The following is a 12514-nucleotide window of genomic DNA, read 5'->3' as shown; positions in this document are numbered from 1 at the left end:
TGTGGGGTTGGTGAAGATCTTCTCCCATTTTGTTTTTTGCTTTTTTTAAAATATTTATTATTATACAATGTTCTGTCTGTGTGTATGCCTGAAGGCCAGAAGAGGGCACCAGACCTCTTTTACAGATGGTTGTGAGCCACCATGTGGTTGCTGGGAATTGAACTCAGGACCTTTGGAAGAGCAGGCAATGCTCTTAACCGCTGAGCCATCTCTCCAGCCCCCTCTTCTCCCATTTTGTAGGCTACCATTTTGGTCTTGTTGACCGTGTCATTTGCTTTACAGAAGCTTCTCGGTTTCAAGAGGTCCCATTTATTCTCTCAGTGTCTGTGCTACTGGGGTTATATTTAGGAAGTGGTTCTCTGTGCCAATGCATTCAAGTATATTTCCTACTTTCTGGTCTATGAGGTTCGGTGTTTTATGAGGTTGGTTTTATGTTGAAGTCTTTGATCCATTTGGACTTGAGTTTTGTGCATGGTGATAGATATGGGTCTATTTTCATTCTTCTACATGTTGATGTCCAGTTTTGCCAGCACCATTTGTTGAATATGCTTTCTTTTTTCCATTTGATATTTTTCGCTTCTTTGTCAAAAATCAGATGTTCGTAGGTATTGTGGATTGATATCTGGGTCTTCAGTTTGGTTCCATTGGACCTCCTGTCCTTTTTGGTTTTTGTTTTTGTCTTTTTCGAGACAGGGTTTCTCTGTAGCTTTGGAGCCTGTCCTGGAACTAGCTCTTGCAGACCAGGCTGGCCTCGAACTCACAGAGATCCGCCTGCCTCTGCCTCCCGAGTGCTGGGATTAAAGGCGTGCGCCACCACTTCTGTCTGTTCTCATGCCAATACCAGGCTGTTTTCAGTAGTAGCTCTGTAGTAGAGTTTGAAGTCAGGAATTGTGATGCCTCCAGAAGTACAGAGCCCTCTTTTTAAAATCCTTTGTGTGTATGGATGCTTTGTCTGCATGTAAATCTGTATACCACATACATGCAATGCCTGAGGAGGCCATAGGCAACTTTTATACTGTGAAATTAGAGTTACAGATGGTTATGAGCTGCCATATATAGATGATGGGAACTGAACCTGGGTTCTCTGGAAGAATTCTTCCATTCTAAGAGCAAGTGTTCTTAGCTGCTGAGTCACATCTCCAGCCCCCAGAACCCTCTTTTTATGTTGAGGAGGTCATGTACCAGGAGGGCCAGATTTTACCTCTGCTGCAGGTTCTTAGTGGCTCAAACCCGGATTTCGAGGAAAGGCCACTGCTATGGCTTGACTCAAAGTTAAAACACTTACCTGTCTTGGTTTTGGAGGCCAGACAGAAGTGAGGTACTCATAGACCTGCTGAAGCCCCACAAGAAACAAGGGTTGGACTGACAAGATGGCTGTGTTTAAAGGCATTTGTACCAAACTTGACCATCGGAGTTCAATCCCCAAGACTCACACAGTGGAAGGAGAACTGACTCCTGCAGAGCTGATTCCACACACATTCCATATGCACCAGCAAAATTATTTCAATAAAAATAAAGGAGAGTTTTTGGAGAAGAAAGCTTTGTCACCAACAGCTGGTGCTGAAGAGTTAAGCCTGGGACTTGAAACAGAACATTGCAAACCTAGCCAGCTTCTCAACCCTCACCCTCCTCCCACAGGCTCCGACACCCCCCTGGAAGACAGTGCTACAGACACAGCTGCATCACCAGGACCATAGCCATCCAGACAACCAGAGCCTCAGCTTCTCCATTCTACCAGAGTCTGGCCTGAGCCAGAGCACAACACTAGGAGACCCAAGCCTCCACTTGACAGATGCCAGAGGCCCAAGGAGAGACCTGCATGTTGATTGATCTGTTCACATTGGACAGAGTCCAGTTTCAATGTCTCTTCCTATTGGCCAAATCTCCATGGCTTTCATCTCCTGAGCATGCTGATCACAGCAGTAGGCCTCCTGCAGTGGTCTACCCCACATAGCTGCATAGCATATGTGGGGTGTCCTGGGTGCACAGTACCCTCAGGTGTACAAGTCAAAGGAGAAGGCTTATGTGTAAATGCACTTTTTTCCTCCCCTTCTTCCTAGGCCCGAGACAGCTGGGTGCCTGGCTCTCCTCTGTCCCTTTAGTGTCCTATAAATATGTCTATTGTATGTGCATTTTTTGCCATTGTAAATAACTTAGCCTTTTTTCTGTCCCTGGCATGCTCAACCCATCAGAGACCAGTAAGATGAGAGCCAGTCAGCAGCCCAGCTCAGGGCGGTGATTGCCTGTGTTCCAGCCAGGGAGGTCTCCCTGGTCTCCCGGACTCCAGGCTGTTTGTCAGGAGACGAGCCCGTGGGGAGCATCTTGCCTCACTCATGCTCACCCCGTCCCTATTTGCCCCATAGAAACAAATACAGCAGGTACGTTAAGGAGCTCAAAACAGACCCTAAGAAAGCAGAGTCCGAGTTAATTCAGGACCCTTCCCCGGGGGCCACAGCAACACTGGCTCATTGCTGTGCCCTCACTCCACTCCCACTGATGAACATACACACTGTGCTAGGTGTATATATACATATATATAAATATATATAATATATAAAATATAGATATGGAAATGACTGTTTTGCTGTTAAAATAATGTATACTCTTATTTTCTTCCTTTCATGGTTAAGTTTTTTTAAAGAAAAGTTAAATATTCTTCCATTGTGGCTGTATGATTCTTAGACTGATACAGGGCATGTTGGTTGTGACTGGTCATGAATGGGTAGAGGGAGCCAGAAGAGCCCCGCCACACCATCCCACACCAGGTCTTGTCACCTCTCCCAAAGTTTCAGGGGTGTGTCTTCTCAAAAGAAGTTAGACCAGTAACCTTGTGGTTACTTCACCCAAAGGAACAGGATCTCATAACCTGCCCTCAGCTGCACAGCGTGAAGAGGACAGTCCTCACTGCCCTCATCCCTCTCCTTCCCATACATCCCATACAACAGCCATAGCTGTTGATCAAGTAGGGCTGAAGACAGGGGACCTGGCAGATGTAACTGGAGAAGCCACCGTGGATGATCAGTCTGGGACTCAGAGCAATGGAGAGAGATGTCCCTGGAGCCACTCAGCAGCCAGTGCAGAGGGCCAAGAGATGGAAGGGGTTCGAGAGTCCCTGTAGGTTAGCATGGGCTCTCCAGAATTGAGAGGCAGCCTGGCAGTCCCAGCTCTGGGTGTCCATGATTTCAGGTTGCTCACCTGCCATGTCTAATGTTTGGCCTTTGCTATGCAAATATGACTACAGTACCCTCTCCAGAGTGCATTTGTCTCACGAGCCAGGCAAACACATGGGTTGGAGATAAGCAGCAAGGATGCTGGGGGATGGGTCCTAGTTCCATCATCAGCTGTGTGCATGCTGGCAGAGAGGGGCTGGGGGATGCTGCTGGAGCACTCGGGAGGTGGAGCCAGGAGCTCAGTTCATCCCCCCAACAGATACCGTGTGATTCAGGCCACCACTCTGCCATGTCTAACCAGGCAATATGAACAGACTCAGGAGCCCAAATGTTCCCAACAGTTCTGAAGTGATTTTCAAAGAATAGCACAGCAATAGGCTGATACTGGTCCAAGGTGTCTCCCATGGGAAGCCTAGGTAGCTGTGGCCTCCTCCTCCCTGACCTTGGCCTTCACAGGGTCCCTTGGCAGCATCAGTTCCTGAATCATGGTGTATGTTGGACACTGTGGGTCAAAGCAGTTTTTCTGAAAGAAAAAAAAAAGAAACATTAGCAGGAATGAAGATTTGTTTTCAGGAGAAAACAATGCCCTTTACAGTGTTAGGACTGGTGAGCAGGGTAGGGCAGTCATGCCGTTGATGACAACAGAAAACAAAGGTTGCTGCATTGAAACAAAGAATCAGGACAATGAAACCTTCTGTAAATGGGCCAGGAACTCACCGCCAGGGATAGCCACAGCAGCCCCAAGGGACCCTTGGATGAACTCTTGGGCTTGGAGACCTGAACCTGGTATTGCACGGCAGTAAGGAAACCTTCCAACCCCACTTCTGTAATTCGGTTTCCTGAGAGGAGAAACAGACAGTGGTACCTGGTATCACACCTGGCAGCCTGACTCCCCATCCCCAAGTTCACTAGGCAGGACTGGCTTTTTAACTAGCCCTCTACCCCAATTCTTTCTACTTCACACCTTCCTCCCCACCTAGCTATCTTACTCAAGCCCTCCCTGACCTAGCACTTCCTCTCAACTCCAGCTCAAATACACCCCAAGGAGCTTTGGTGGCACCCCTTAGCAAAATGGAGCCTGGGTAGTCCCGCGGTAAGGATAGGTAAGGCTTGCAAACATACGGAGGAGGTTGAGGTGCAAAAGGACCTTGTTCCCAGGCATGAAAACTTTCCCATTTCGGTGCTCCACAGGCTCCAGGAGAGGGTTGACCATCTCTGTAGCTTCGACAACCAGCTGCTAAAGCAGAATACTAATTGCAGCAGAGGAGAGGAGAGCTGGTCAACAGGTCATTCATTCATTCATTCAACATACAGGTTTTGAGTGCTGGTTATAATTCAGGCTGTATCCTAGGTGCTGGAGAAACAAAGATAAATAAGCCATACCCTCAAAAAAATTCCTTGGTGTGGGGAACCAGAGGATTAAACAGGAATGTAGTGTGGCTGGGCCCTTAAGAGCAGAGACCTTAAAAGAGGCAACCTAGGAGTGAAATTTGAATGTGTACAGACATTCAAAGGAAGAGGGGGGCTCCCCAAGCAAAGGCCCTGGAGCCCCGAGTTCATGAGGGACTGAGGTTTTAATAAGCATTTGTAACCCTTCCATTAAAGAGCATTTGGGAAGCTGATGGTCCTGATGAGAAGGGACAGTTTGCCCAATGCAAAGACTGTCATGTGGGAAATAAAAAGCCATCCTCCGCCAGAAATTGTCTTGGATGCCAGAAGGCTTTCCCTTCCAGGAGTATGTGACAGGAGAGAGAGAATAGAGAGGACAAGATGGAGGACTTGGAGGAACTGGGAGCCAGGAAGTAGATGGCCCAAAGAAGGCTTCCTAAGGATGATTGATCCTGCATGGGGCAGTGTGCTGACAAAGTGTCTTAGCACCTGTGGGGGGCAAAAGCACCCTTTGTTCCTGTGCAGTGTTGGAGGGGCAGGTGATGAGCTGAAGACCTTAGAGAACAGGTGTACAGCAGATCCAAACTGGGGATCCTCCTAGACGAGGAGGTAAAGGGGCCTGTCTGCCGCATGGGAAGGGAAATGGGGAGTTGTGTCATCTCCACAGAAAGTGCAGGTCAGATAGGATTCCATGTGGGCTGGAGAGAGCTTACAGAGACCACTGCCAAAGCAGTGAAGACCGCGGACGGCACGAACCTCGGACTCCAGGAGGATGCTGCGCTTCTCTTTGCTCCCCATCTTGGGCCCTTTTCCCTTGCTCATCTTCTGCTCGGGGATGGTGACCTCTGGGACCAGAAGAAGAGCCAGAATGCACAGAGCAGACCCCCCCCCCCCGACACCACCCAAACTCCCCTGAGAAAGGGTCTTGGTAAGGCGGAGTCCTCAAACTCTGAGACTTGGGTGAGGAAAACATGGGAACATCTGCAGTGAGCTCCCCTCTAGCTGGACAGCCACAGGTCTAGTCCTGAGAGGAAGGTAGTGGGTCACAGTGTCGAGGCCAAGTGGAGTCACTCTTCATTTCAAAGTGAGGAATAAATAAGGCCCAAGGAGAGATGTGACAGAACTGCTCCTGGCAGACATAGCCATGCTAAAGCCAGCTCCTGCATGCTCTCTGATCCCCAGAGAAATGTGTTCACACTTACTCCCCTTGCCTGCCTTTGTGGCATCTTCTTTCTTAGGGGTTCCTTGTGTGGGTGACTGCCCAGAGCTCGACTTCTCCTCCTTCTTTACAACTTCCTGTGAAGGGTGTAAGAAAACACAATGGATGCCCTGCCTCCCAGAAGGAGAGAGTAGGAAGGTTGAGCCTCAGAGACTTGCCTGCCCTCTACACCATAGAAGCTCCTCACCTGCCTATTCAAGGCCCAAGGTTCCCTTTCACCCAGCACACCTACCGCTGACTTCTCCTTTTTCTTGCCCAGGCCCTTAGGTGTTTTCAGTGTCTGCATCTTTTCTGGCTTCTCGGCCAAAGCAACACTGCTGATCCCCATCATCTGAGACTTCTCACGCTCCGTTTTGGAATCCCCATGTCGGGAGGAGGAAGGCTGCACTCAAAATTGGGAGGGTACAGAGGAAATAAATAGGTTCTTTTCCTTCCCCACCTCCCTGCCTGGCCATTGGTCTGGGACAAAGTTGCTGTTGGCAAGGAGCCAGAACGGGTGAGCTTAGGCTGGAGGCTCAGGTTTCCATCACAGGAGGGAAATAGCTCACTTTGAATTGTTTTATTGATGATGAGGAGGATGGTTTGTTGCAGTGGTAGGGATCAAACCGAGCACCTGTGTGTGGCAGGCAAGAACTTTATGTACTGTACAGTACCTCCAGATCTTGGCTAAAGTCAGGGTCTTCCTCTGTGGCTCTGGCTGTCCTTGATCTCATCTTTCATCTGCCTCCTAACTGACAAGGTTTGCATTGTGCCCAGTCAGCAGCTTTTGTTGAGCTAAGTTCTAGGCAGTATTTCAAATGCTTTACAGTAACTCACTTAATCATTTCAACTCTGTGAAGAATGTAAGTTACCTGCTTAGTTGAGGCAGTGACAATGTGGAGAGGATTTCAAGCCCAGGTGATCTGATGGTATTTTTCTCTTAACTACACTCTAACGGCCAGAGTGGCAGTGTAGTTACAGCACCAAGTTGGGTTTGACAGAGACTGGGTCTCCAGAATCCGGAAAGGCAAGAGGCTGGAGGGAATTTGAGTCATGGGCAGTGGGCAGAAAAGCAGCCTTCCTAGGACCAGGCAGCTCCTCACCGATCGTGACCGCTCCTGCGATCCTTTCTCCAGCAGCAGGCGCCTCCTCTCCACCACCTCCGTGTGGGTCAGCTCAAAGGGGCGCAGGACCTGAGGCAAGTCCAGCTCCCTGCATCAGACACCTGCATCAGATTCCCCGTCCCCTGCCCTGCCCAGCATGCAAAAACCCACCTCGGCCAGCTTCAGTGCTCCCTTGTCTTGAATACGATTGTGCGCCAGGGACAACCAGAGGAGAGAGCGATTCAGCCTCAGGCCCTGGAGAACAGAGAGTCCTGTAAGCCAAGGGCAAGTCAGCATCCCCAGTCCATCTTGCCCAACAGCACACACATCTGCAATGTAGCCTGCGCCCTCGTCTCCAATGTGGTTGAATCCCAGGTTCAGTGAAACAAGGGTCCTGTTGCTGTTGTGCAGTGTTGACAGTGCCTGGCCTAGGAGCTGCGCCCCATGGTCATCGATGTTGTTGTTCCTCAGAGACAAGTGAGCGATCCTGGGACAGGGACAGGGAGAACCAGTGTTCCTGAGACAGGGACAGGGAGAACCAGTGTTCTGGGGCTTGGTTCTGTCTGATCTATAGGTGGAGGGGCAGGAACTTCAGATGGGGGTTAGGCCAAGAAAGGAAAGTGAAGTCAGAGAGTCTCACGTGCTGTCCAGTCCCATGAGCTTGTAATAGGACTGCTCCGGCAGTGGGTTCCCTTCCAGAGATACCTTCCTGAGAGTGAGAGGGATCTGAGGAATCAGCAGGGAGGCCATGCCAGGGGGAGGGGAACAGTGCAAGTCTGGTTCTTTGAGAGCATCTAGAAAACAGTCTAAGGAGATCCCCCAATGACTAAAATATTCCGAAAGTATGACCATGTGAGGGCTCTGCTCTCAGCACATCTATCTGATTCGCAGGATGAAAGCCCACATGGATAGCACTGAGGGGTATTTGTGAAGCGAGGATGTTAACTCTAGGGCCCTGTAAGGAACCTGGAAAGGGGCAAACAGCTAAGCAACAAACTAAATTGTAGGCTATCTTAAATCTGGCTCTGCCTTCTACCCATCCACCCTGTGATTCCTAGAAGGTTAACTTGGCACCCAGCCTCATGAGGAACTGCATGAGCTACTCCTCCACATCCACATCCACATCCACATCCCCGTATATGCAAAGCAGCATCTGTTCCTGGCTCTTCCTTCTCACTGTACTGAGTCATGGAAATGATCTCTAAGAAGGGTGGGGTTCATGGGGAGGATGGGACCTCAAAGGGCTCTGTGGATGCCATGTAGACTAAAATAGTGGTCTCCGGTGGGAATCCCACGCAACAGACTTGCTGACTCTGTAGGTATCCACTTCCCCCTCACCCACCCCAGGCAGGCCCCTTAGGCACTGGGGCCTGACCGCAACTGACCTGAGTGTGGAGGAACAGAGAGGCAAAAGGGCGATGAACGTGGTCAGGGTCTTATCCGTCAGCCCCACCTTCCACAAGCTGGTGTTGGAAACAGAAACAGCTGGACTCCACCCTCCCAGCCAGAGGCTGACCTCCCACAGCGCCACTCACTTGATGGCTTGCAGCTGGCTGAGGGAGGGTAGACATTTGGAGAGGATACCCAGAATCCGATCCTCAACTTTCCAACCTGAAGAAAGGCCAAACGTTTCTCAGGCCTGGGAGGGGCTTGATGTGAACTGTTGTGAGCCAGGGGTGGGGGGTGGAGCTGGAGGGGAGTGGCAGAGGCAGCGGGCTGCACTCACCTCGGATGTAGATCTCTTTCACTGCCTTGCTGTCCTCCTGCTCCATCTCCACCTGAATGGTGGGCCGAAAGAACACGTATTTGCTTTCCAGGCTGTTCTGGCTACAGGATGCCGACAGCCGCTGGTCGTCTAGAAAACGGTGCAGTATAAGGGCACCGCAGCTGCAGCGTGCCCCGCCAGCGAGTGAGCTGGGTGGGCTGTGGCTCACCTTGGGTGGGTTTTTCTGACATGGAGGCAGAAGGGACAAAGTTCTGATGGGGCCGTGGCCGGATGACGACTTTGGGAAAGTCCGTGTAGCCTGACCGTGCGCAGAGCTCTGCGAAGTCTGTCTCCAGGATCCCTGAGCACTGGTATTCCTCTGCGGGGTGGCAGCAGAGTGAGCCCCGCATTCAGCGTGGGAACCTCCACACTCACTGCGACTCCAAGGTGGAAGCTACCTTGCTAAGACCTATGCTGAAAACACTGGAGGAAAGCAAGAGCTCACAGAGGGGGACAAGGCCTGCCCAGCAGAGCTGCTGACCTGTTAACACTTTTTTATATAGTATTGCTAGTCAGTCTCCCAGAGTTTCTAAGTATTGAAAATCCTCATTGCCGTGATAAGTTCCATTCCTTCAGTCTTGCCCACCGCCTACCATCTTGAGGCTCTGCAAACTTGGTGTCTGGCAACCCCAAGAGACCCTTGCTCTTCTCAGTTCTCTGCGTGGTAGCCCAGGCTCCTCCAAACCAATAACCCACAGCAGCACCCAGGCCACCAGCAGAGGACTGTGTCCCAGCTTACCCAGAGCCTGCATGACACACCAAGCTCTTTGAGGCAAAGGTGAGGGGAGCTTTACTCCCGTGCCCAGCTATCATGGGAAATACTCAGCCACTTAGCCTAGTTTACCGAGTTACGGGGGGAGTTGGGTGACCCCTGCACAGCCCTGTGCATGCTCAGGCTGCCTCTCTTCTATTAGATATGCCCCTCGTCCTTCTTGGCATCACTCACCTCTCAAGAGTGAGTCCCTCAAACTTTACCATCCATAGGAATCACCTGAGAAGCGTGAAAGCACCCTCCTGGCTGCCCTGGGCTCTCACAGTTTTGTTCCCAATCTGTCCTCCTCCACTCCCCCACCAATGCTAAAATGGCCCCACTTCCGAGTTTGAGAAATGGGCCATCAGATGGAGTTTCCTCTAAATCTACACACATATCAGGCATCTCTACCTCATGTGAGACTCATGTCTGCCCCTGCCAGGCAACCGTAAACCTCTGTGCCCTCCATATTGCCCTTGCCCAGGGTCCCTGTATGCTTGTCTCTCGAGTTCTCCCCTGCATCTGCCAAAGCTGCTTGGGCTTTCCTTGTCCCTCTTCAGGCAGACTTCTGACCCGTCTCAGGGAGTCTCAGGGTTGAACATCCCAACACCATAGCCACTCTTCATTACCGCTGTGGATTCTCACTCTTGAAGGTCCACCTCGCATGCTCCTCCTTCCTGCTTTCTTCCCATAAATCCCATCTCAACCAAGCTAGCATCTCAGGCTAGGAACCTGGTACTCGGTTGTGTTGGGCCCCTCGCTTCTACCTCCCAGGAGCCTGACCCACCCCCTTGCACCTCCACGCCCGCGCCAGCTATCACTGTCCCTGGACTAAGCTCCTTGTCACAGCTCACTGTACTACTGCCCTCCTCTCCTCTCCCTTGCTTTGTATACAGCCCAAGTTTTATCAGGAACCCAAGTGCCTGCTGCCTCAGCATTCCAAGTGCTGTGGTTACAAGTGAATTCAGTGCTATCTTGTCCTCTCTATGGAAGATGCTTTTTCTCCAGTTCATAATCTGCCTGTCCTGGCCACTAGCATGGACATGGAGATAGCACCTGGCAAAGGGTGGACCCTTGGAATCTTTTCCCAGGTTGTTTTACCTCCATTTCAGGGATAGCAGGGTCCTGACCCTCTTTGCTAACAAAAGCATCAAATTTGTATCAAGACACCTGACAATTTTCTCTTTGCACTTAATTGGTGAAAATTAGGTTCTGTCACTTTCTACAAGAAAAGCCATGGTCCTGTCATCTAACTTTAATACTTTTCTTTAAATATGCCAAAGCAGAACTGTGTCCATGGCCACATTGGCTAAATGAGTATCTATAGCTCTGCTCAAGAGTCCCTCCTACAGCGTCATGGGGTCTTCCTACCCCGCCCTAGTCTTCTTTGGCATATCTTATCACATCTAATGGGGTATGTCAGCATCCCCAGGAAATATGTATTCTTTAAGGCCAACTCTTGAGGAGACCACCTTTAGTCTCAGTAGAGATAAAATTCTGAGTTCTGGACCAGCCTCGTCTATATAGCACCTTCCAGACCAGATTTAATTTAATAACAATAATAAAGCAAAGTTCTGGGCTGATCAACCCAGCCTCAGCCCTGCGAGCATACCGGGATTTTTTGGCTCCTCCTCACCCACTGGAGGCAGGGCAGTTGCTGGCTTCTCCTTAGCAGCCCGCTCCCCCTTCTTGGTTACCGCACCGGATGACTTTTGGCCCCCCGGACGTGGTGTCCTAGGTGAGGTCCCCGTAGCACTCGGCTCATTTGACATTCTGGTGGTTCTGGACTCCTTGAGTGAGAGGCAAGATGAGACAGGACTCTGTGGGCCTCGCCCTGAGGATCGCCACTCACCAGACCCAGTTGGCCAGCAACTGCAGGATCTGCGCGAGTCTCTCTCCAAGACAACGAGTCTGGGTGGGTGGGGCTGTGGCCAGAGCAACGGGCAAAGACTGCGCGAGGCAGACAGACAGAGGCCTGATTGCCCTGGGCCGGAGCGAGTGGGCGTGGTTTGGTACTGCTGGGCTCAGGCAGCACAGGATCCGCGTGTCCTGAGTGGGAGAGCGCCTAACAGTCCCTACTCATGGAGATGTGGGGAGTGAGGCAATACTGAGCATGGAGAACACTCAGAAGGGTGGTTCAGGTCCATTCTCTAGAGAGAGGCCCTAGTGGTAAGGGCCCAAGCTAGCGGCCCAGGCTGATAATGAATGCTCTCCTCTATGCAGGTTACTGGAGGACTGGAGGCTCAGTCTGGTAATGATTTGATCCAGGAGGTCCCATCCTTGCCATTTTGTTATCCTGGGCCTCTTTGAAGTTTTTGCTTCCTCTAGCCTGCCATGGAGCCCAGCATTTCAAGCATTGGTACGACTCCCTCTGCAGGGAAGTTACTTCTGAAGAGATCTCCACTGAGAACGCAAGTACTAGTATCAACCACAGCTATCACTGGTACTGTCATTCAGCCACTACGCTTTGAAAGGAACATTTATTGACTACCATGCGCCAAGGAAAAACAGTAGTGAGCATAAACAGTTCTCCTGCCACTAGGGGGAGGCAGAGGCTAATCTAGTAATGTGGCCATCACATCTGAGTGCAGACTGAGCCCCGCCCCCACCTCCTGTAATTGTGACACGCACCTTTAAACAGGCAGAAAGACCTCTGAGTTCAAGGCCAACCTAATCTACATAGTGAGTTCCAGGACAGCCAGGATTACGTAGTGAGACAATGTTTCAAAAACAAGCCCAAGCCCTGCCTGGCACCATGCTCGCCTTCTACAGGTGCATGAAGAAGCATCCGTAGCTATGAAGAGAGAAGAGGGGTGGGGCCGGCACTCTGTGGGACGTGTGAAAGACAAGAGTCAACAGATAACACAGGACCTAGGCTGAACTCAGATGTGCCAGTCCCTGGGGGAGGAAGAAGGATACCTGGTTGCCTTTACTCCAGAAAAGAGAGAAAGCAGACAAAAAGAGGTAGGCTGCAGGGCCATTGAGGCACAGGACGTTTGTGTGTAGCCCAAGAAGTACCAGGAAGATAAACACCACAGGCAGGGCGCATCCTCTGAGCAAAACATGGAGGATTACCAAGTAAAGGGTGAGCAGGTAGTGAGGGTCTGCTGTTGGAGCCAGTCTGGCTACCCGGGAAGC

At 50.9% G+C, this 12514-nt stretch overlaps 2 protein-coding genes across 11 annotated transcripts in view; one reads left to right on the top strand and one right to left on the bottom strand.

Annotated features, from left to right (window-relative positions):
* Arhgef11 (Rho guanine nucleotide exchange factor 11) overlaps window positions 1-2656 on the top strand; it is a 135715-nt gene extending 133059 nt beyond the window's left edge. For all 9 annotated transcript variants that reach the window (XM_075978667.1, XM_075978666.1, XM_075978664.1 and 6 more), the window contains one exon: window positions 1639-2656. In XM_075978667.1, coding sequence (XP_075834782.1) covers window positions 1639-1697 — 59 coding nt within the window. In that variant the 3' untranslated portion in view covers window positions 1698-2656. The remainder of the gene's footprint in view (window positions 1-1638) is intronic.
* A 63-nt stretch (window positions 2657-2719) lies between these two features.
* On the bottom strand, window positions 2720-12439 carry Lrrc71 (leucine rich repeat containing 71). Of its 2 annotated transcripts, none has more exons than XM_075978695.1 (15): window positions 10989-12439; window positions 8795-8944; window positions 8587-8715; window positions 8396-8471; window positions 8246-8323; window positions 7501-7569; window positions 7188-7347; window positions 7032-7115; window positions 6861-6950; window positions 6011-6160; window positions 5762-5855; window positions 5316-5404; window positions 4293-4407; window positions 3888-4009; window positions 2720-3693 (listed from the first exon to the last, which is right to left on the bottom strand). In XM_075978695.1, the coding sequence occupies exons 1-15, from the start codon at window positions 11146-11148 to the stop codon at window positions 3583-3585; spliced, it is 1677 nt and encodes a 558-aa protein (XP_075834810.1). In that variant the 5' UTR covers window positions 11149-12439; the 3' UTR covers window positions 2720-3582. The 2 variants fall into 2 exon arrangements, with proteins under 2 accessions (XP_075834810.1, XP_075834811.1); XM_075978696.1 differs by having other exon boundaries at window positions 4293-4404.
* Between the last annotated feature and the right edge of the window lie 75 nt (window positions 12440-12514).

The sequence above is a fragment of the Microtus pennsylvanicus genome, chromosome 7 (genome assembly GCF_037038515.1).
Source record: "Microtus pennsylvanicus isolate mMicPen1 chromosome 7, mMicPen1.hap1, whole genome shotgun sequence".
Lineage (NCBI taxonomy): Eukaryota > Metazoa > Chordata > Mammalia > Rodentia > Cricetidae > Microtus > Microtus pennsylvanicus.
Note: the sequence above shows the minus strand (reverse complement) of the source record. Positions and strands in the feature narration are given on the sequence as shown.